The sequence below is a fragment of the Cyprinus carpio genome, chromosome B16, assembly GCF_018340385.1.
Source record: "Cyprinus carpio isolate SPL01 chromosome B16, ASM1834038v1, whole genome shotgun sequence".
In the NCBI taxonomy this organism is placed as follows: Eukaryota; Metazoa; Chordata; class Actinopteri; order Cypriniformes; family Cyprinidae; genus Cyprinus; species Cyprinus carpio.
Genome location: NC_056612.1, coordinates 16,304,340 through 16,329,777, shown reverse-complemented (window position 1 = coordinate 16,329,777; position 25,438 = coordinate 16,304,340). Strand labels below are relative to the sequence as shown.

The following is a 25,438-nucleotide window of genomic DNA, read 5'->3' as shown; positions in this document are numbered from 1 at the left end:
AGTTTTTCTATGTAAATATGCGCTAGATGGACATCTTTGACCATTGCGCCTCGCAACTTTTTCAGTGTGTCGCAATTCTCCATTCATCAGTGTTTATATAAACAAAAATTTCAGATTGGATAGTAATGTTAGTTTGGTTGAGAGTGAAAGCTGTGTTCCTCTCATACCATTGGTAGGCAAACTCATTGACTGGAAAGTGATATCAACATGTTTTTGAACGGTGCATTCAATTTGCATTAAATGTAGGGTTATTTTTTTCCGCAGCCAAATGCTGCATGCCCGAAGATCTGGCACGGTGCCAGAGAACTTAAAGCCCTGTTCATTGGTATCAATGGAATCAATTGTTCCTTATAAGCAGGGCCATGAAACCATATAGCAGTCTATTTGAATTTGCTTTGCCTGTTAGATTGATTTAGAATGTTGATTATAATAGACAAGGTGAATTATTTGTGCTCCTGGAAGTCGTTAGAACTTTAAAATGATCTGCAGTAATTAAAGGTGCAAAAATGTTTAGTTACTTTTTGTAAACAACTCAAACTCTTTGCGGGTGAAACACCTGCCCCAACATGATATCAGTTACCAGAACACACGCAGCTCAACTGACTCAAGAGACTACCTGAGGGAAGATTAGTGATGTACTTTGCAAATGTTTTTCCAGATATAGTGTTTATGTTTTGAGCATATAAATAAACAGTTACACTAACAGTAATATGACTGACTATAATTTGCATGTCATTATTGGCTGGGGGATACAAAGTAAAGTGAAGACACAATAATCACCTGGAGACTATTTGGAGGAAAAAATAACTTTAACAAATGCAAACTGTAGTCGAGCGGTGCATTTGACCAAGCACACCATCATTTCTATGCATATTATGTTCAGAGACACTCTACTGACGTTAATAATGATTTTGTAAATTGCAGTGGAGGAGTTAAATCCCTATTCCTTTCATTTCTGCATTCCTTCCTACTTCTCCATCTAATGAGCTCGACCACCTGCTGTGGAAGTTTACCTGTTTATGTGCGTGGTCATATGAGTTGATGTGGTTGTCAAACTCCTGATGTTTATGGTACTGCTTGTCGCATAGTTCACAATAGAAGTTGGCCTTCAAATCCCCCAGGGCTTTTGCAATGGCTTTCTCATTCTTAGCGTAGTCCTAAAAGAGAGAGCGAGACAAAGAGAGAGAATTGGTTATGCATGTAGATGCTATAATTTAATTAGACAACTGCACTTGACAATCACACAGTCCTTTTCTAAGAATACATGAGTTTACTAACTGTTTAAAACCACAAAAGGAAATAATTGTACATGAACTGTACATCAATTAAGCAGTTTTATTTTTAGACTGTCTTATCCTAGCTGAATTTGATCATCAAGACCGTCCTTGACAGGCTAAAAAAACCTGATGAAATCAAACAACCCAGCCATCAAAGTATGTTTTAAATGGTTAATATTTTGCTGTAATTACTAGTTTTGCACCAACACATTTTAGAAGATACTTGAATGTGAGCATAGCTGGGTTACTATGACAACATTGTCATCAGTTCATACTGGTTGCAAGATGAATTAACAAACTGAACTGCTCATTGTGATAAGACTAACGGTTCTTAACCACTTAAAAGTCATTTTAACACATGAGAAACATTGTTGACCTTGACTTCTTTGTATACATCACTTTTTTGAGCAATAATTTACAATGACCTATATTTTTTGTGAATCTCACTCTATTATTTGTTTTATTTATTAATATATCCAGTGAGATTTGTGAACCATTAAAAAATTAAAGGGACAGTTCACCCAAAATTGAACATTCTGACATCATTCACTCGCCTTCATGTCATTCCAAACCCATAACACTTTGGCTAATCTTTAAAAGAAATGAAGATATTTATAATGAAAGCTGAGAGGTTTCTCTTGCTCCTTTGTAAAAAAAAAAAGGAATCCATATGAATTAAGTAGTTTAGTCCAAGTCTTGCAATTAGCAATCGTGTCTCTTCATAAAACTTGGATTAAACCGCTTAATTTGTATGGATATTTTTTTTAAAGCTACCTTTATAAATTTTTTAGATCTTGGAAATTTTGGTTAACTGGATTTTCAATGGAGGGACAGAAACGTCTCAAGCTTCATTAAAACTGTCTTCATTTGTGTTTCAAAAATTAACCAAAGTCTCATGGGTTTGGAACGACATGAGGGCAAGAAAATCATGACAGTATTTAAATTTTTGCATGAATCTCTTTAAGATGTCAGAATTAAGATTCAAAAAGTGCACACACACACACACACCCCTACAATTATTAAAGTTGTTCAGAAATGACACTTATGGATCACCATGTAACATTCACTAATAACATGTTCAGGAGTGCACACGCGCACACACACACACACACACACACACACACACACACACACACACACACACACACACACACACAAACACACACACACACACACACACACACACACACACACACACACACACACACACACACACACACACAGTACAGGTCTAAACTCTTCCTCTAGGGAATTTCATCTCTTTTTTGTTGCAAACTTCACATGAGATTCAGCTAGCCGGTAACTTCAGAGGCTCCTGCGATTAATTCAGTATCAAAAGTCTGCTTATACAGACCTCAGGGAACAACATCAGCCATACAAACACATTGTGCAGACTGCTGCGGCACACACAGGCACATAAGCAAAGAGTACATCTCTCTGGAGCATCATTACCAGAGCTTTCCCATTATGACACACAGACAGCACAGCTCAACATTTACTACAGGAAAGCAAGGTGGAAAAGGTCATTGTGTAGCAGCTCTTTAACACCACATTCTTATAACATTTGACAGAGCGTCTGATCAAGGACTCACTTTTGAGATGGTGTCGACTGATAAGTGAGAGTTCTTATGCAGCATAGAACTGCAACAGTTTAATAGAGCTTGTTAACAAGTTTCTACATAGAGAAAGTTAAAGTAATTGTGACAATAATACTGATCATGTGCCTCATAATTGGCCAGAGGGCCTCTGCATCACACGGCCCTGCAGCGCGTGGGAGTGGATCATGAATGAGGTGGATGTGATGCATTTAATAGTCCATCAGGGATTTTGAGGCACACTTTTCTGCTCACAGAGTCCATGCGTGAGCTGAGACAACATGAGATGTCAAAGCAAAAAGAACATCATGATTGACTGCTGACACTCTGGTTGCCACACTTGGTATGTAAAATAGGGACACACACACATTCATACAAAATTCTGGGGACACTATTTTTAAAAAAATATACACATTTTTATTTTTTTATTTTTTTTCAGCAAGGATGCATTAAATTTATCAAAAGTGACAGCAAAGACATTTATGTTAAAAATGATTTATATTAAAAATTACTGGGCTTTTGAACTTTTGTTCAAAACAGTATAGCACAGTTTTCAGAAAATATTAAGTTAACTGCTTATCTCAGCCAAATATTGTCCTATCCTAACAAACCATACATCAATGGCAAGCTTATTTATTAAGCTTTCAAATGATATAAATTTATAAATGTCAATGATGTATAAATCTCTCTCACAGGTGTGCATGCGCGACCAAAACAAAAAAAATGTGCTGTATAAATAAGTACAGACCTCTCATTTGTGCATTGACAAGGTTGACAGCTGTTAATGCACAATTACTAGGATATTTTAGATCAACAAACTGTAAACTGTACTGTATAAGATTTCAATTTGAACTGAAAGTACAGTACAGTATAAATCTAGGCTATCCGCTGCAGTTTTCAAAGCACTGTGAAAAACTGACATTTCATTCACTGATGCTCTTCAATCGGCAGCGCATACACTTGTTGGCAACTTGCCAAAATAAAAGCTTGCTGATTTTAAGTTTGAAATTGATGAAAATTCATTTATTAATTCGTATTATTATAAGTATTATTTTTTTTAATTTAATGGGTCACACTATCTGCAGTGTGAGGACCAAACCAAATCTCCAGGTGCTCTTTTAAGAAACAAGGCTTAAAAACATATCTGCACCCCTGTTTACATGTACACCTGTTGACATGTTTCACGCTGTTTTCCAAGCTTCTCTTCATGTAAATTGTGTTTTTGAAATGGTGTGTCATTTAAAAGTCAAACTTTAGAAAATGCATCTTGCAGTTTGTTGTGTTCCATGTATCTGTTTTGAAACAAATGTGTCATATGTAAAACCTCTCTTAAAATGCATCCAGTTATGATTCTGTGAACCTGAAACCAGTCTTATTATACAGGGCTTAAAGTTAAGTATTCATTCAGGCAACCTACCAACAAGTCTTTTTTTTTTAAATGTGTTGTTTTGTTTTACATCCCTACAAATAATATTCCCCCCAGGGCTTTACAAATCATTCCCAAAATTCATCACCCCCACAGCCCCCCTTTAAAAATGTAACCCTAAATTTAGTCTCACAGATGTGTGGTGGAATGAAACGATAGCGCGAGAGAGCTGAGAAGAGCCACTCTGTACATCTGTCATTTTAACATGCGCCCCGTCCCTGAAACTCAAAACAACAGATGTTAACTCTTAATTACTTTTAGATGTGTTTTGCATCAGAATTAGTTACACGTGTTCTGCACTTATTCGCCACCCACGCCAGACAGACCCAGTCATGGGGTTGCAAAAGGCAGAACATTGGCTGAGTGATCTGGCAACCACCTGCCCTCTGCCACAAACACAGCATCATGTTCCCAGGATGAACCAGGACCACAAGTTTGATCTCCATTAGCTTGAACAAGTTACATTCAACAGATGAATCTTATCAAAAAATGTCATATAGTAGCAGCCAATATGCATTAGTAGTTTCATTTGTATTGCAAGTTTCCATGTATACATGCCATGCCATGCCACAACTGTGTCTGCTTTACTCCTGAATCTACTTTTGCAAATGTAAGTGTTTTTTAACAATACAGGCAAATAAATTGATGGAGCATTTCTATCTTCTTAATGCTGCTGTCTAGGGAGCTACAAAACACTCTCCCTTACAAATCAAAGCAATTTAAATGTGCACTCTCAGTCATTTAGCCTCTCATTCTTTCTCATAGTCTCGGTTTCACTCTTATTTTATTTATACCGCAGGTTGAAAAGGAATATGATGTGTTATGTTACTTGTTTGAAAGCTAATCCTGTTCTTTTTCAACTGACAAGCAATTGATTTTGTTTAAAAGAATTAAAACAAACAACAGGACACACAAATAAATAAGGTCTTTAGATCTGTGAAGACAAACAAAAATGTTTACTTAACTCTATACAGTAAATGAGGACATTCCATAGATTTTTGCTGTTTTATATTCAGCTTGTTATAAATACTATAACCTACCCTAACAGAAAACTTCATGCATGTTTACAATAAAAAAAAAAAATACTTTATTTTTTATATTAATTTTCTATTTATACATAAAATCTGTGTCTACAAATTGCAATTACGGCAATGAAAGACAAAATACAAAGTGAAAATTGTTAGAAAATTTTCTACTGAGAAAAAGAGAGTTTTTTTGTGAGATATTTGTGATTCCTAGAAAAATGACACGTCATTAACGCTTATTAACCCAATTCTACCTGAACTTGACATTTGGAAAGTGTGTGTGAATCAGTGCAGAATCATCATTCCAGGAACAATGAGGAAAGAGTCATTATTCTCACGAACGAATCATTATTCTAATGATTTAATAGCAATTTATGCAGAGGCCTGCTTTCATTGTTTATTTTTATATTGTACCATGTCACACACACAAAAAACAATAATATTCCACAGTAACACTGCATTGTATGATGCCACCTGTTGGAAGACTGCAGCTCTCCTAAGCGTGCAACCCCTGCAGAGAAGCTCATGTGCGGCCGGGAGGCTATAGATGTGTGAGACAGGCTGATCTCACGCTGTTCTCTCATTCTCAGAATTCTCCTCTAGCATCTGACTCTCAGATCTGTGAACTCAACAGCTTGGCTTTAAAACCATTGTTTTTTGAAAAACTTGAAAATAATTCATATTATTATTGCTTTTTTATTAGTAGGAGTAATAGAAGTGATGCTGCAGGGCGATCTAACATTACTACAAAATATGCCTAATTTTGAGCATTTCCAAGAATGTCATTCACAGGTGCCAACTACATTGATCGCTAAGTGCACATAACAAAAAAGTGTGATGAAAGCCGGTTCTGAATAAGTGAATATGAAACGAGAGCACGTGCAGAGAGATGTGAGGCTGGATGGAGGTGGAGCTGAAGGTCTAATTAGGGGTGTTGTGGGTTGAACTGACGGAGAAGGGGGGGGTTCAAAGCGGTACTATTCAACCTTTGTAGAGGAGAAGAGAACAAGGTGACACCCACATCCATAAAACAACTACTTAGATCTCCCACTTTAATCCTCCGTTACAGAAAGAGAGAGGCTTTTCTCTGCCTGCTCACTGACCTTAACAGCTCTCACATTCAACACATTAAACACAGGTTGACAGCGAACAGAGTGCCGGGTCTAGCGGTTCACCCATTAAAACAAATTCTCTCTCGCTTCCTCTCCCTCAAGCACAAGTACAAACACCTGGACTGAAATATTACTGAGCACCTTTTAAATTCGGCCTGTTTTCCATGTCAGTTCCATGCTAATTAAACAATAATGTCTCTCACTCTTTTTCTCCTAACTCTCCTATCCCTTTCTGGCACAAACAGTGATTGCTCGTCCCGTTTGAAACGTTTAATGTCTTCATGTGTATTAAAAAGAGAAGAATTTCCATAAGCCATTAAGTTTTATCTTTAGTCTAATTTTGAGTATTCAGAAAGGAGAGATAATCAAAAGGCGTTTTTTTTTTTAATCTTTGACAAGGAAACATCACATCAGTTCTGCTCCTCACAGAACATATGAAAAGAATTATACAGAGCGAGCAAAATCCCAGTTAATGAATAACACTACAATATCTTTCATAAGGCCAGATTGGTTATACTCAGACAGACAGACTGGTGTGTCTAGATCAAGGGAAATTTCCTTTTTCTAATGGACGTCCAGTCTGCTGCTCTCCTACTGTTAAACTGCAGGAACTCCCCTCTGCTGAAACATTCTCTCCTTGTCCACAGTGACCCCCTGTCGGCATCATCTTCCACATCTGGGCACCCTCTGAATCATAATGCCCATTCAGACTCAGCTGAATCCAAACCTATACCACTAGACTATCTCATCTTATATTTGAATGAATGAAAACTACCATACATTAACTACAAAGTTTAAAGGGTTCCTTTTTAGTATAAAAAAGTATTTTTATATTGAGCAGTATTCAATATACAACATGGTTCAAAAGTTTCAGCTCAGTCAGATTAATAACCCCGCATGTTTCAAGGTTATTGCATGCCTGTAACTTGGTTCTCAAACCTTTTTGGTCGCACCCCCACCACCCCCGGTGGGCGCACCCTACACTTTGAGAACCAGTGCTATAACTCAAGAAAGATATCTTAACGCCCGTTTAGATATTGGGTTTTAACAAACTTTCCTTTTGGCATCTTCATTTTTAAGGCCCTTTATTGTTCAGTTCCAGAGATATTGGAATTTCAATATGGCTCCGGGGGTAAACCGTTAAATTGTGCTGGTCAAAAATATGGGACACTTAAAAAATATGATGCTTCTTTTCTTTTAAAGAGGATTGTCTGAAGAACAAATAATGCTGAAACTATAAATGTAGGCTATTTTGTTTCCGTGTGTCAATACAACTTCACTGAATGTTTAATGTAATCTTGAGCACATCTCAAAAAGGATTCTAATACTTAACATTCTAATGCTTAAATTCAATTGTCTCATTTAAAATGATTTATTTTAGTTTTTAATTAATTGAAACAAAATAGTATAGCATTTTAATATTAGCCCTTAATAGTGCAACTTTAAAAAAGTAGTTGGTTTCTCTTCTTGATATTCTGTGGCTATCTTATGCTTTTCACCCTATACTTTTGCCGCAAGATCGTACCAGAGCAAAACATTCTTTGCAACTTTGAACGGAGTTTCTATGCAAGTGTACACGTGTCTGAGGGGTAGAGTTGTGAGATGCCTTCCAACTTGTGTGTGTGCTTGTGTGTGTGTGTGTTTTCAGATGCAGACTAGGAATTTCAATCATTTCTCTCCTCCTTTCTCTGCCCGTGCAAACATTCAGAACAGAGAGAGGGGCAGTGTTCCAGTGCAGCAGACAGACAGAGAGAGAGAAAGATCCCTGTGGGTCTCAAATTAAATTCCTATCATGTCAGGGCAGGAACAGGATTCAATAGTGTTTATTGGCATCTCTTGCCTGGAGGGAAATTAAATTCCACTGGCTTGTTTCACCATGGACAGCAGGTTCAGGCCACTGCTCCCTCTCTTCATCCCTCACTCCCTCTCTTTCATTGGCTTTGGGTTAAGTGGTGAGGGCCCAGAATGGCCCCTAATTTCCCTGGTAATTTGCCTCTCTGTGTGTTTGTGTTTTTCAGCTTGTGTGTGTGTGTGTGTGTTTGTGTCAGCCAGCTGAATCTCCTAGACGGCAATGGCCTCTCTTGCCAAAATCATATAACATTATCATCCCCTTCAATGTATTAAATAATACAAAAAACTGGCCATTATCTCCAGACCGGATCAAAGCAATGAGCAGTGGCTGGTTCTACCTTGACTGGATTTATTTTCTGTAATTTCTTCAAAACCTGATCTAATCTCATCCTGAAAGCTTAGACCTCGGATAAGAGAGGCAGATATGTGCCTCCATCTATGACAGAGCTTTACAAAAAGAAGATACTGAACAGTGTGAGCACGAGTAAGAGAAGAGAGAAACATGGTGAGAGATGGTGATGGTCTGTGGTGCAGGGATGTCATCTGGCATCATCTGATGTGAATCTGGCTTAGTTACAGTTACATGTACTTATATGCTACTGTTCAAAAGTTTGGGGTCGAACAGATTTTTATGTAAATTGAATTATTTTATTTTTCAAGGATGCGTTTAATTAATCAAAAGTGACAGTAAAGACTTAAGAGATTAAAAATGGGTAATTCAAATAAATGCTGTTCTTTTGGACTTTTTATTTACAAAAGAATCCTGGAAAAAAAAATGGTTTCCACAAAAATAATAAACAGCACAACTGTTTGCAGCACTGATAATAATAATAGATATTTCTGAGCACCAAATCAGCATATTAGAATGATTTCTGAAGGATCATAGGAAGCTGAGGGCTGGATTAATGATGCTGAAAATTCAGCTTGGCCATCACTATAATAGATTATATTTTAAAATACATTACAACAGAAAACAGTTATTTAAAATCGTAATAATATTTCAAAATATTACTGTAATTACTACATTTTTGATCAAATAAATGGAGTCTTGGTCGACACAAAAGAATTCTTACCAACCCTAAGAATTCCCACACAATTCTTACCAACCCTAAATATATACTGTATAAACTAGTGTGAGATAATCACTGAAAATTCAACTTTTTAAGCTTTTTACTAAGTTAGCATATAACAATTGTCTTGAAAATGTGACATTTTTCAAAGCTCTTAGTATTTGGTCTGTCCCCCATTTTCTATACAAAGCAGTTCACATAGTGTACATCATAAATATATGTACTGACCTAGATAAAGTGCAGAATCTAAAATATTTTATATTAAATGATCTAACAACAGAGCATTTCTTTTTATATATTTGTCAAAATTCTAAACCTTTATTTCTAGATTAAAATGAGATTTTCAGTCTGGTCTGAAACTTCAGTACCCCACTGAACACTACAAAACATGAAGTGATGAGAAATGAGCGTTGTGCTTACTTTAAGTGTGATGTGTTTGCATCGTGGGTTACAAATGCTTTCCCTAATGTACGCTAATGTATCAGTATCACAGTGATATATACTGTGCATAGAAAGAGAGATGAGGGAACAGAGGAAGCCAGAGAGTGAGAGAGAAGGACTATTTAAGTAAGATGTAGTGGAGCGGTTGGCCCACATGCCTGGATCTGTGATGTACTTACTGAGTGGCTTGCAGAGGCACGACCATCTGGCCCCAGCTACAGGCAGACTGATGACTACTGCACTAACATTCAACCAGATGGGCTTCACACGGCCTGCACAGGGGCCCACTCTCTCTCACTCACTCACACACATACACACACACACACACACACACACACACGTAAATGTATAAAAAATATCTAAAATATATTCTACAGCATAAAGACAATAGAATAATACACACACATTTTCTGAGCCCCCTGATGTGTCGAACTATAGCTGAGAGTCTATGTGCTTGGGGCGATTGATTGCAGAGAAAAACCCAAGATGCAGGAAATGAACCAATTATTCACCAGCTTAATATACCTCACAGGGGTGGCACAGTATGTGTGGGTGTCTCCGAATGTGCGAGCGGCAAACTTGCTTGAGTTTGACCTTCTCTGTTCCTGATCACATCGAAACATAATAATGTTGTACAGTGTACACAAACTCACATATGCACAGATCAGATCAGCAATTTACCACAAATGCAAACTCGTGCATTTGGCTAGAGTTCAGCACAACTGGCGCAGAAATGAGATGAAAGCTTCATAAGCATCAGTAAGAGAAGCCAGATGGCTTTTGCTCATTTGAGCTAATCACATGACCTAGTATACACGGTCTTTCCTACAGTTTGATGTTTTCGGGGTTGTGCCTGTTCAGTTTTATGCACGCCTGCTGCTAGTACTGTCTAGGTGACACTGAGGAACCTTAAAGAAAGATCAAGACCGTAATGCTAAACTAAAAACTGTGCTCTGGAATAGCACAGCTTCAAAGAAATGAATGAGAGTAACAAAGAGAGAAAGAGTCACAGGGAAGAGGGGTCTAAAATGGTCTCCTTATAGAAGACATTTTGTCTGAATTTAAATTTATTCTGTCAATGGTCTTCAGATAAATATTCACATTTAGAAATAAGAATAAAGTGTGGAAATCATGGTGTAAATGGTGAGATAACAGACACACCCAAATGGTATGTGTATTTTAAAATACAAATAATATGTTGTGATAGCTGTTTTCTAGTTGTCAAGTACAGCCTGTCTGGTAAAGATTACAAGACCACTCAAATACTTGATGTTCTTTGTGTAGATGTTTTTAGGACAAATAAGAGTGGCAAATATAAGAAAAGGAAAAAATCAGAAGGAAAAAAATATAAAATATATTTACTGACATATTCCTCAAGACTTACTGATATAAAAATTATAATTCAACTTTATTTGGAGTACTACTTGTGCACATTGCACATTTCTTCATATTGAGCACAAAATGTGTTTTAATGTCACTATTGATAAAGACTGTATAATGTTTTAATAAAATTGGTCTTTAAATTTAAAGTGTACCTGAAGTATTCTTACAATAGTTCTATTTTAGCACAATTAAATATACTCAAGTGTATCTTTATTTGGACTTCAGCACTATTTCTGCTCAATTAAAGTGCATTAAGTACAAAATTAGTTGTTCCAATTTAGCAGACTTTATGTATACCTGTTTAGTATAGCCTACCAAAAGTACAATTTCAGCATATTTTTTATAAAGTACATAAATATGTTAATGTATTTGTAGTATTAGCATGAAATAAATACATACATTCAAAAATAAATAAGTTTATTATTTCTTTTTCACTAGGGTAACCTTTAATTTATTTATTAAAGCTATTAAACATATTGTTAAACATAAATAAAAAATCTCAAAAATCATAAATTATTACTTTCAAAAATGAAAAAAGAATAAAAAAAAAAAAAAAAAAAAAAAAATCCAACAGCTAACACTGAGATGTATAACAGCTGACATATGAGTTCTGAGATATATTTACTTATCCAAATAAATCTTAACTCTGAAATAATTAAAAAATGTTCATCATACTCAAAGAAATGGAAGCATGAAATGGAATTGCATTCAAAAGTATTTTTTAATAAATTCAGATTCTAAATAAAATAGATTCAGATAAAATAAGGTCATGTCATTGACCCTCCTACTACTAATTCCTCCAGCACTGTCTGATACTCTGATGATGAAATATAGCTTTCTGTGGCTGACATTCGTATTGCTTATCTTTCTCTGGCTGATATTCATAATGCCAATCTCTCTGTGGCTGGAGGTCTTATTGTTGACCTTTCCTCAACTGATCTTTATATCACTGATAAAAACGAATAAAGAAACTCAGCGCATTATAACAGCAAAATAAAGTAGACACAATAAAGCACTTTCTGTATGCCTGTGTGCATTATGAATGAGAGTGGATCCTTTTGGCTCATTTATCATCTGAATCACTGTATCTGCTGTTTTCTAAATAAGGAGATAATCAAGCCAAGCAATAATGACAGAGATCAGTCCAACAGATTTAATCTGGTCCAAATGATTAAGTTAGGAGCCTGTTCCACCTGTTAATAGACAGGAAAAGACCTGCCATCACCAAGTCCTCTAGAATATAATCAGCTGGATTTCTTGCTCTCTCTTACTTTCTCCCTCTCTCCTCCTTTTATAGAGACACAATATGTGAGCCTAATTAATAGGATTTCTGATTAATTTCTAGCTTCTGCTGCAAAGAAAAAGATTGATAATTATGTAGAGAAAAGAACATGGAGCTCAGAAATGATGAATTTCGAGAAGGAAGGAAAGGATCCACTGCCTAAACGATACAGCAGCACATGTGCAATAAATGTATTTGTGTTTAATCTTCCTTAGATGGCATCTGAGTGGTCTGATACCTCTTGGTTTTTTTCCACTGTAAGAACTTGAAGAGCTGAGCCTCGGGCGAATACTGCCCCAAAGAAGAGAAGCCAAATCTGGGTTAACTTTTTTAGTGCCCCTCTCTTCCTGTCAAAACAAATCATAGAGTTTAGAATCACCATGAAATTTTTAGAAGCATTTATTGCTTTAGCTTTTAGTGGGTGAGTAGCTATCCCATATCTTCAGAAGTGGAGCTCAAATGGTCTGCAAACTATTTAGTACTTCAAGCATTAAATCACTTAAAAACTGCTTTTTCATGTTTCACTGAAAACAAAGAGACAACCTATTAAACACATCAGAGTGCTCTCATTTATATATATATATATATATATATATATATATATATATATATATATATATATATATATAGGAGAAAAAAACTCAAAACATATAAAGGCTCCTATGATTACACACACTGAGGCCAATTAAAAATGTCTAGAGCATATGGTGCAACAGTGTGTCACCAGTTTTTACCTGTGAAATACAGTTTATGTGACAAGCTCGGAAGGAACGTTTATCTTTGCATCACCAAAATGCTGCTCTGGGGACATTTTAACCTCATTACGAAGAATTGCGTAAAGCCTCAGTTATCCTCGGACTTGGTTTTGGAGGATTTCTGTAAATCCCGTTGTCTTCGGATGTCTTTGACGGCTTTGGCTGTAAAAGAAGCACCAACACCAAACCCAATCTAAGGACTCATTTAAACCATAGGAAGCATACAGGATATACTGTACATAGGTTTAGTATTTCGTAATATTGTATCTTACACTGTAAAAAATATATTTTTATTGAAAAAGATGGTAAAAATACTACAGTAAGAACCTGTTAACTGTAAAATACTCTACCATATACGGTGGAAAATTGAAAATGGTTTCACATCTCATTATATATGTACCTTTACAGTAAAATACTGTAAAATATATGGTTTTTGGAAGAAATTACGACTGAAAAATATTGAAACAGAAAACTATATTCTCAGACTGGACATTCTTCTTTTTTATTTTTATCAATAAATTTACATTGTTAATATTAATTGGTTATTTTTTTAAATGAATGTAAAATATAGAAATTTCAAGTTAATGTATAAAAACCTTGCTAAATATATATATTTTTTTATTACCAAAAAAGCCGTGATTTACAAAGCAGATGGTTGTAGGAAAAATATTCAGTCCAGTGTTTATTTAAATGCTGTGATGCAATACAGATGTTTGAGTGACTTTCAGAAACCTCACATTTGTTCAATATTAACCCTCTGATAGGCAATCATTAGTAGTTCAGCTGCATGATACATGATAATTCACCAATATCCGCCCTCTAAATTGTGTTCCAAATATGAAAAATTGAATGTGTTGGTCTTTTATGGTTCATTTGTTAATTCGGCTGCTGTTGAAGGATAATATAATTAAACAATCTGTTTATGTGTTTAAACAAATACTTCTCATTACAGTCAACATATAGCCTGCTTCTTACTCATTAATGACAATTACATCAGTTTAGGGGGTGTGCAGGCATATGCGTGGGTTTGTTCCTCTTGACAGCCCTGTTATGTTTCAACATCAGCGTCTCTGCTCATTGTGCTCCTGTGAATGTTTGTTTGAAGATGTGTCAAGATGTTGATGTGTGAGTATTCCTGTGCAAATGAAACCTTTCACGTCTAATTACTGTGGTTGAAGTAAAATGGTGATTTGCATGCTGGAGCTGTCATATGCACTCTGACACCGAATACGTTTGGCTCTTTAAGTGCTTTAGCATAATACATGCACGACTGGAGAAGGAATGAGACCTGACTGACAGAAGTGTTGTACAAACCTTCTTACTCCAAGCATGCACTTCGTCTGATGCTTCCCCTCAACATTAATTTCCCTATGTGACTTTTAAATATTTTCTGTATAATTTTATAATTCATAAAATTATACTGCACATCTCTGATAGGCTACCATTTAATTTTCAAGTCATTGTTCTTCCACATCTTCAAAGATTATTTCTTGAGATGTTCCCCTACAGGTTTTTATTACACGTATTGCCAGGAGCATCAGTTTGTATCTATGAGCGCTGTCCTTTCAGCACCACATAAGAACTTGTAAAACAGATCAGAACCATGGACAGCTCCATTATTCCTAAGCAATCTTTTAAGGGGCATTCAGACTGACAGCAATTTCAGTGCTAGAGCTCGTCTAATAGCGGCATCGTTGGCTGTAGTAGATGCTATTAGTGGTCTAGCCATAACTATTTAACGTCTGAGCTCAAATGGGATGCATTTGCAGGAAAAAAAAGATGTCATTCTGTTTTGAACTAAAAGTTACAACGAAACATTGAAAAGGTCTCTGGGAGATGAAAACTTGTGTATATATGTTGCAGAGCATAATGAATTATATGCCAAAAAAAGTATCAATGCATGAATCAGACTCTCATACCTACGACTTCTGACAACATGCATCATTACAATGCAGTCTTTGTAATTTCATAATTACACTAAACCATACGTGACCATGGACCACAAAACCAGTCATAAGGGTCAATTTGAGGGTGCAAAAAATATTGAGAAAATCGCCTTTAAAGCTGTCCAAATTAAGTTCTAAGCAATGCATATTACTAATCAAAAATTACGTTTTGATATATTTATGGTAGGAAATGTACAAAATATCTTTCATGGAACATAATCTTTACTTAATACCTTAATGAATTTTGGCATTAAAGAAAAATAGACAATTTTGACCAATTCAATGTATTTTTAGCTATTGCTACAACTATACCCGTGCTACTTATAACTGGTTTTGTGGTTCAGGGTCACATATCATATTCTCAGACATTGTTAGAATGAATAAAAAAGTAACCAGCCAACTGCCGATTAACACAGGCTCATATATTTGCCACTTTTAGGCCTTAATCAAAACATTAAAATTTACAGTATGAAAAATTAACATTAATTATGAGATCTGGAAAAGATTCCACTTAAAAGTGTTAACAAATGATTCATGTTTTAAAAGATCAACTTTAAATAAGCTTTAGATGTCAGTTAATCTAAATGTTAAGAGGGGGGAAAATAGCACATGCTATTACAAATAAAATATATATCCAATGTTAGACTACTGGTAGTACCTAGGATAGCAAAGTCCACTAAAGGAGGTAGATCTTTTTCGCATTTGGATCCCAAACTCTGGAATAGCCTTCCTGATAACATTCAGGGTTCAGACACACTGTCTCTGTTTAAATCTACATTAAAGACATCTCTTCGGCCAAGCATTCAAATAATGCATCTCATAATCTTGTACTACAGTTACATCTGATCAAATGCACATTGTTATTCTTTAGCTTAGGTTAAACAAATCAATTTTGCTTGGTTGGAACAGCAGCTACACTAATTATGTCTCTATTCATTTCTCTGTTTTTGCCACGGGATGTATCTAGGATTTACACAAGCTTCAGTCTGAATCCAGAACACCTGAGAAGAGATGATGCCAACCCCTCAGATGATAGCAACCCTGAAACAACAAACAGAACTACCAAATTTTGCTATAAGTTTGATTGCATCATATAATAATTGCTAATTAATAGTGTTCATCGTCTGTTTGATTACGTCTTTAATTGATTTGTTCGTACATTTCGGCCAATAGTTACATAACTGACAGTCACCACTGATAAGCTACTACTAAATATTGTAGAAACTTAATTTTTTGTAAAGTTGCTTTGCAACGATTTGTATCATGAAAAGTGCTATAAAAATAAACTTTAATTTAATTTAATTGAACGATTTTTTTTTTTTTTGTTGCAAAAATTCAAACTCCATTCATCTTTGTCAAATTGCCAGACACAACCACTTAACAACTCTAACAATCACAGGCGCTCATGCTGCCCCAAATTTCCAGTTTTCAATAAATATGAGACATGACATACAGCATGTCTGGAGACATGGCATAACACAAAACAACCTCTTTTGAGTAATAATACCACATCTATATCTATTCAGAATACTTGAGGCCATCTCAGTTAACATGGTTTGTCAGGAATAGTAAACGTGTTCTCAAACAGCAGCTAAAGGATTTAGAAATGGCTGTGCGATTAACTGATGCCATCTGACACAGAGCAGGAACCAGACAAATGAGGACAATCTGACCTGCATGTCTGATTTTAGATTAGATGTGTCCAATCATGTCAGAGCATCCACACGCACACACACAGGTGGAGTGAGTTTTATTAGGATTCAGACCCTGTAAGGACTTTAATGATTCCTACCCAGCGCAGTCTACTATGGTGATGGTCTCTGCGGGAGACAGATTTTGTGCTGGGCTAAATTGCTTTTTTCCTCCATGCTCCAGTAGCCTGCTACTCTCTGCAGCGGTAATCAAGGCTCATCATCATTAGATATTATTATACACTGAGAAAACAAGGCCTGTGTGAAGCTGGGGAAAGACAATATCCCCACCCGGGAGTCCACTTACCCTGGGTTTTTATGCCATTCTGAATCATCGCTGCACCGATGGTACCAGAGCATATTAAAGTGTGTGAGCATGTTTGTGTAAAGGCGCATACTGTATGCGTGAGTACTGGGTGGTCGTGTACACTACAGCCCCCCAAGGTCCTAAAAATGATAATTAAGAGATGAAAGATAAATGATCAGCCAGTGCAATTGGCCCTGTGTGAACTCTTGTTTGGTGCTCAATGTAGAAATACTTTCCTGATGGTCTTATACTCACCATATGGAGCAAATCAAACTATTGAGAGCAGCATCTGTACTCTGCATGTGTGTTATTAAAAAACTGTGGTTATTGGCGTGTGGATGTAGGTGGTGATGATGTCGTCAGTGGGCTCATTTGCATGGGATATTTTAAGAATATGGCTGACAGGTGGCAATTGCTAATTTATCAGTTGTTAATGATGCGTTCTTAACTCAAAGTGAGTCCCATCTTAACAGAAATCACCACATGAAAATGAGGAATATATTAGATGAGGAATATTTATTAGATCTCAGTACAGCATTTGATACCATTGATCACAATATTCTTGTCTCTCGTCTAGAAAAGACAGTGGGAATCCGGGGTACGGCACTTGAGTGGTTCATGTCCTTTCTTTCTCATAGGACCTTTTTAGTCCATTTTGGTCAACATTATTTTAAAACGGTCCCATTGTCTAGTAGAGTTCCACAAGGATCCATTATCGGCCCAGTCTTGTTTGCATTATATACGTTACCCTTAGGTTCTATATTTCATAAGCATGGAGTATCTTTTCATTGTTACGCAGATGACACTCAGGTATATCTACCTTTGCAGAAACAGGATAAAAGCTCTTTTGAGTCACTTTTGAGTTGTTTACATGAAGTTAAATCTTTAATGTGACAAAATTATCTGAATTTGAATAAAAGCAAAACTGAAATAATCTGGTTCGGGGCTCCTTATGCCCAAAACTCTTTTGACTTGGGCAATTTAGCTCCCTTCTGTAAATCTGTGGTGAAGAACCTTGGTGTCCAATTTGATAGTTCTTTGAAATTTGAAAAACAGAACAACTCCATGGTCAAATCATGTTTCTTCTATTTAAGATCAATAGCAAAGGTTAAACCGTTTCTGTCCGCCAGTGATTTTGAAAGGATTATTCATGCTTTTATTTCTGTACGACTGGATTACTGTAACTCTCTGTATGTGTGTATCAGACAAGTATTGTTAAATCGCCTTAAATTGGCTCAAAATGCGGCTGCTAGGCTTTTAACAGGTACTTGTAAAAAACAGCATGTAACACTGATTTTAGTGTCACGTCAATGGTTGCCAGTGCAGTAGTGATTTTAAATTTTGATTGTTTTATATAAAGCATTGCATAATTTGGCCCCACCATATTTAGTGGATGTCCTTCGTCTATACAAACCACCCAGGTCTCTCAGATCAGCAAATCAAATGATCCTAGACATTCCAAGGACTAGATTGAAATTGAGTGGTGATTGAGCATTTGCAGTAGCAGCTCCGAAGCACTCGAATAAGCTACCTCTAAATCGCAGACTGGCTCCGTCACTAGGTTATTTTAAACGAAAATTGAAAAAAAAGTGCACTTACTTGAATTAGCATTTGGTGATGCAGACTAATTAGAGTCTTTTTTATAACATTTGTTGTTGTTGGTCATTGTTTGTCAGAAAGTTAATACTGTACAATTTAGAGATTGTACAGCACATTGTTAAATGTTACGTTGTTTTAACTGTGCTTTATAAATAAATAAAAGAATGAAAGAAGAAAGAAATAATCAATAGCAGATACTAAATATGTTACAAATATTATGAAAATAAAAAAACTAAAATTAATCCTTTTAGATGCTAAAAGTGAATTAAGTATTTTCATATTTATCCAAAACAGTATTCTTATAGTGTATTTCTAGCAACCACACACTGTAAAAAAATGCAATTACGAATTCTTTTGAGTCTCAAATACAAAAAAAAAAAAAATTTTGTTGTTGAAACTACATAGAAACACTTGTCAGACCAACAAAATTACCCCAAATCGTGTCCCTTCTAGTCAAACACAATTGTCTGAACAAAGAATTTCATATTCTTGAAATGTTAAGGCTTTGTGGGTTCCCAGCATGCATTGCAGCATGAATAAATTATGCAGTTGTGGAGTGCCACAAGGATCCATTTTCGGCTCAGTCTTGTTTGCATCATTGTTAGTTATTTGTTGTACTGTGAAGTAAGGATCTCATCTTTTTAACATTTTTTTTTTTTATTGCCACCATTCTTGGGGTAAGTGTATCTAGTTTTGAGGCCTAGAGTATGTTCAGCCACTTATATCCATTTCCTGGATAGCTTAGTTTTGTAATTTGTTTTACAAACAAAGACAATGTTATGTCATATTAGATTACATATTAGACTTAGTTTTTAATTTGTAAATAAACATAAATTTGATAATGTGGTGACTTTCAAATTCTTTTTTTCTTCCATAAAGCAGAATTAGTTTTTTTACCTCAATGACATTAATTGTTGTTTCAGTTGCTTGACAAGAATCAGCATTGCATGAACAAAATGCATGAACATTGGCTTAACAAAATATCTTTACTGAGAAGAACGTCAGTTACGTATGTAACCCTTGTTCCCTGAAGGAGGGAATGGAGACGTCACGTCGGTGATGAACGACAAATTGGGATCTCGCCAGAAACGAGCCAATGGATATTGGCATGCGGATTTCGCATCTGGCTGCCACACTCTGCAGTGTGGGTATAAGAGGCAGCCCCTGAGGAGCCGAGCCGGTGACCCGGCAACAGGACATGACGTCTCTGTTCCCTCCTTCAGGGAATGACTTACATACATGACCGAGACGTTCCCTTTCAGTCGGTCACTCTCGACGTCACGTCTGTGATTCAGTCGGCCACTAATGTGTTGGAGGACTCGACAGGGTTTGCCTGGTTAGGGAACTCTCTGGAGAATCAGGCATTAAGGACACCGGAAGGCGACTCTGAACCGGGCTTCTCAGTGATAGTACCCGTTTGATGTGAGAGCACGGGAGGATACCAGCTCGACACGCAGGCTATAGAACCTAGTGAACGTGTTAGGAGTCACCCAGAGCGCAGCTCTACAAATATCTGCTAGCCAGGCACTACAAGCCAGCCCCCAGGAGGATTTGACACCCCTTGTGGAGTGAGCACACCTTGTGCTTCATAGGCCGAGGTGATGGCATCCACTATCCAGTGAGTCATCCTCTGATGGGAGACAGCCTTCCCCTTCTGCTGTCCTCCATAACAGACAAAGAGCTGTTTTGAGGTTCTAAAGCTGTCACAGTGCGTGTACAGGATAGAGCAAAGCTAGGGGTGGGTCTGCCTCCTCCAGGAGCAGCACTTGCAGGTTCACTACCTGGGCCCTGAAGGGAGTGGTGGGAATCTCAGGCACATAGCCAGGGGTCTCAGTGTTGCACTGGAGTCAGCCAGCCCAAACTCAAGGCATGATTCGTCAACCGAAAATGCCTGCAAGTCCCCCACCCTCTTGATCAAGGCCAATGCAGTCAGGAGTAAGGTTTTCACAGAAAGAAACTTCAACTCAACTGACTCCAAAGGCTCGAAGGGGACAGTTTGTAGTGCTCTTAGCAACAATGCCAAATTCCAAGAGGGTAGGGAGGGAGGCCTAGGAAGATTTAATCTCCTGGCTCCCCTAAGGAACCTGATGACCAGATCGTGCTTCCAGACCAATCTCCCCTCTATAGGGTTGTGGTGGGCAGAAATAGTAGCAACGTAAACCTTAAGGGTGGAGGGGAACAGCCTACACTCCAACCCAAGCTGCAAGAAGGAAAGCACAGCTCTGATCGAACATCTCCAGGGGTCCTCCTGGTGAGAGGAACATCATTCAACGAACAGGTTCCACTTCAGTGCATAGGCCTGTCTTGTGGACGGAGCTTGTGCTGAAGTGATAGTGAGAGCTATCTCCTGGGGTAGGTCACCTAGAACCTCTGCATCCTGTCCAGGGATCACACATGGAGTTTCCACAGGTCCGGACACGGGTGCCAGAGGGGTCCTTGTCTCTGAGAAAGCAAATCCTTCCTCAGAGGGATCGGCCAGGGAGGGGCTGTCATGAGGAGCATGAGTTCCAGGAACCAGGTCCTGTTGGGCCAATATGGAGCCACTAACAAGACTTGCTCCTCGTCCTCCCTTATCTTGCACAGTGTCTGTGCGAGCAGGCTCACTGAAGGGAACACATATTTGCACAGGCCCTGGGGCCAGTTGTGTGCCAGTGCATCCGTGCCGACCAATGCCTCGGTTAGGGAGTAGAACCTCTGGCAGTGGGTGGTTTCTGGAGATGCAAACAGGTCTACCTGAGCAACTCCGAACCATCTCCAGATCAGCTGAACCGCCTGGGGGTGGAATCTCCACTCCCCTGGAAGTGCTGCTTGAGACATTTTGTCGGCTGCCCAATTGAACACTCCTGGGATATGGATGGCACGAAAGGACCTCAGATGCTTCTGACTCCAGAGAAGGAGGTGGCGGGCGAGTTGCGATATGCGACAGGAGCGTAAACTGCCTTGCCGGTTGAAATGCACAACAGTTGCAGTATTGTCCATGCGGACCAGTACGTCCCTGCCCCGAAGGCGCCCCCTGAGGCAGCTCAGGGCAAGGCGCACTGCCAGCAACTTAAGACAACTGATATGACAATGCAGTTGGGGCCCCGTCCATACCTGACACTGATGCCCATTGTACGTGGCTCTCCAGCAGGTGGCCGAGGCATCTGTGTTCTCACATCAAGTCCCGCTTTGTACAGGGTGGAGGATACTTAATGATGCCTCTATTCATCACAACAGCATGCCTGGATACCTGTTCTAAGGGTACTCCTGCCCAAAGGAACAAAGGAACTCACCACTGGCTAAAGGTTCTGTGGCAGGCCGGTGTAATCTGAACCCGGTGAGTACCCCATAGCCACACCCACCTTGGGACTCGGCCATGGAGCCAGTGCTGGTGATGTCTCATATGAAGCAGACCAGGCAGAACTACCACCGCAGCTGCAGCCATATGCCCCCGGAGCCTCTGAAAGTATTTTAGTGGGACTGCTGTCCTGCCTGATAAAGTCTTTAGGAAGTTCAGCACCAAATGAGCACATTTCTGGGTGAGGCGTGCTTCCTGGATGACCAAGTCCAACTCCATGCCGAGAAAAGATATCCTCTGCATTGGCACGAGATTACTCTTTTCCCAATTGACCCGAAGACCCAACCGGCTGAGGTGTCTGAGCACTAGGTCTCTGTGTGCGCAAATGATCATGAGACTGTGCGAGTACGAGCTAGTCGTTAAGGTTGAGGATGCACCCCCCACCCCGTTCTCTCAAGGGAATAAGGGCTGCCTCTATGACTTTGGTGAAGATGCAAGATGACAGGGACAGCCCGAAGGGCAGGACCTTTTACTTGTACCCGACCCTTGAACACAAACCGCAGGAATGCATCAACATCTTGAACAGCAGCTTGTGAAGCGCATGGTTCAAAACTCGCAGATCCAAGATGGGTCGTAACCCACCGCTTTTCTTGGGCACAATGAAGTAAGGGCTGTAAAACCTGGACCTCATATCGGCTGGAGGGACCTAATCTATTTTGTCCTTCATCAGCATCAACTTGACTGAAGTGAACCAGATACGCCTTACTTGGGGGAACGCTGGGCCAACTGAATCACGTAACCGAGACTGATGGTCCGTAGGAGCTGTGGGGCAGCGTTATGAAACACAGGGACCCAGCCCTGTGTGGCTCCACGACGCTGTCTGGTGGAAGAATTTTTTTTTTCAGACTGCTCCACTGAGGGAATGCCCGTGTACCCCAAAGCAGTCCTATCATCGAGGGTGGTGAGGACATTCTCGTCGGCCCAGGAAAGCATAGCTGTCATCTCTGGGTCTGACTCGGACAACGCTACCACACCTGAAGGGGGCAACACAGCGATCGACATCTGGTCATCAGAAGGAGCACTGAGGGATATGGGTGGTGCACTCTGTCTTGCAGTCGACAACTCCACCGGCTGCGGAGTGCTTGAGGGGTGAGGAACTCCCTCTGGGGAAGCCGTCACTGTGATCCTCAATTCGCCTTTGACTCCACCGGATGCAGCACCGCCCCGGTTGCTGGGACGAATGCTGGATTGCGGCAGAGGCAGTGGGACCCCGCCAGTTTTGACATAGCTGAGTCTTTTATGCAGCTCCGAGATGGTCATGTCCCCACAAGAAAAACATGCACCATCCACGAACACTTTCTCAGCATAAGTAATGCCCAGGCATGTGAGGCAGTGATCGTGACCATCCTAAGGCACCAGGAAACGACAACATCCAGAAACGCTCAGGTAATAAGACATCTTTAAAAAGAAGCAATCACCTGTGTTGCTTTTTTAGAGATTGCTCTTTAGTGCTGAAGCAAGCAGGGGAGCTGGCCACCGCACACTCCAAGTGTGGCAGTCTCCACGAAGGATGATCTTTTTTTTTCTTTCTCGTGAGACTGTGACCACCGCTGCGTTTGCCTTAACGCCTGCACTCGTCTTTTGCAATCTCTCGAAGAGGGGAGAGCAGTAGTGATGCACCACCGCTCAGCTCCGAAGCGAAAAGATGAATTAATGCAGTGCACCTGCTGCCTCTTTTACCCACGCTGCGGGGTGTGGCAACCAGATGTGAAATCCACATGCCAATGTCCATTGGCTCATTTAGTTACACTCAAAGAGGATTGGTCTCTCTAGTGAGATCCCAATTCGCCGGTCATAATCGACGTGACGCCGAGAGTGACCAACTGAAAGGAAACTAAATAACTATTGTTGAGAGAACTCAAAAGTCTTACTGAATCAAGTTTCCTTATTTTTATTTTTTTTACATTTTCTTTTTTTTTTTTGTTTATTATTATTTATTATTTTATTTTATTAATTTAACTATTAATTTTTACAGCATTAACTTCACAGTTAATGAACAGTTTCTAACTTAAATTTACAAAAAATAATAATGAAATAATGATTTGTGTTGGGGTCATATATTCAACCTGATCTCATGCAAAAAACGTACCTGTGGGCACTTTTTTGCAAAATGCGAAATACATACCAATAAGTACATATAACTCCAGTTTGAATCATCCAAAATATCTTAAATTGTGTTCCAAAGTTGAATGAAGCTTTTACAGGTTTGGAACAACATGGGGTTAAGTGATTAATGACAAAATGTTCATTTTGGGGTGGAGTAACCCTATAATGTGTGTGTAATCAGTATGTACTATAGCTCATATAAATGGCCTGCAACACTGTCCTTAGGTGATCATTCTGCAGAAGTTGTTCTTGGTGGGGTTTTTTCTTCTTTGAAATACCATCCATTCTCCTTCAATACAATACATGAAATACTTCCAAAAGCAGTCGCTGAAATACTACTGTAGGTTCATTCACAGTCATACTTAAGTTATCTGAGATCTCAGACACCTTTACAAAACAAAATGGCCTCTTCGAAGGTAAGAGGAGCTCAATAAATGGAGGATACATTTTAAATCATCTGAGCTGACACTAGGTTTTCACATTAAACCTTGAGCTGCCTTTGCATGTGTGAATGGTACAATTTCATTACCGGTACACTGGGCGGCTATCGCTCTCAGCTGCCATATTCATAACTCATCTTCATAATGCTTAAAAATCTCAACATTTCATTTCAAAACAATCGCTTTGCAGAGTTATGGCGCTTAAAAGCCGTTAAGACTGAAGAATCTCTGGAAAAATAATGGAATAGAGGGGGAAAATGGAAAAGCTTCACAAACAACATCAAAACACTCATGAAGGGGGTCATGAAAAGGCTGTTTTGCTGTTGTAGGATTGAAAAGTTTTTTGTATCATATATGGATAAAATTCTTTGTCCTCAAGTAATCCTCTCTAAAAAAAAAAAATTCCCTGTTTATGCTGAAAGTGAACACTGTCAGTCATAGATTTAAAGACAGATGGCTCAGGCAATTATTAATGGCTGATATTGATTTAAAATGGTGAAGTGCATAAAACATATGGTTTAAAGGCATTCTTTCTGCAAAATGCTTTAACATCATCTTCTTAGCCTCAGCAGATTGGGAGGATTTCTTTACAAGCTGTGATAATGGCAACATTAAGTCCCAGGGAGAGCTTGTGTGCATCACAATTCTTCACTACCATTTGCAATCATCACTCAGGTTACCAACACAATGTACACTATTAGGCACAGGATTCGGAGAGGAAATGGCTTACTTGACAAGAATATAATTGACAAATAATGATGCCAACTCAGTGGTTGGGTATTCTCAAACTAAAAC

The 25,438-nt window shown here is 38.5% G+C and overlaps 1 protein-coding gene across 1 annotated transcript in view; it reads right to left on the bottom strand.

Annotated features, from left to right (window-relative positions):
- Positions 1–25,438, bottom strand: part of LOC109106544 (zinc finger protein 804B-like) — a 90,918-nt gene that overhangs the window by 20,233 nt on the left and 45,247 nt on the right. The window contains exon 2 of the mRNA XM_042741109.1: positions 1,014–1,157. Coding sequence (XP_042597043.1) covers positions 1,014–1,157 — 144 coding nt within the window. The remainder of the gene's footprint in view (positions 1–1,013; positions 1,158–25,438) is intronic.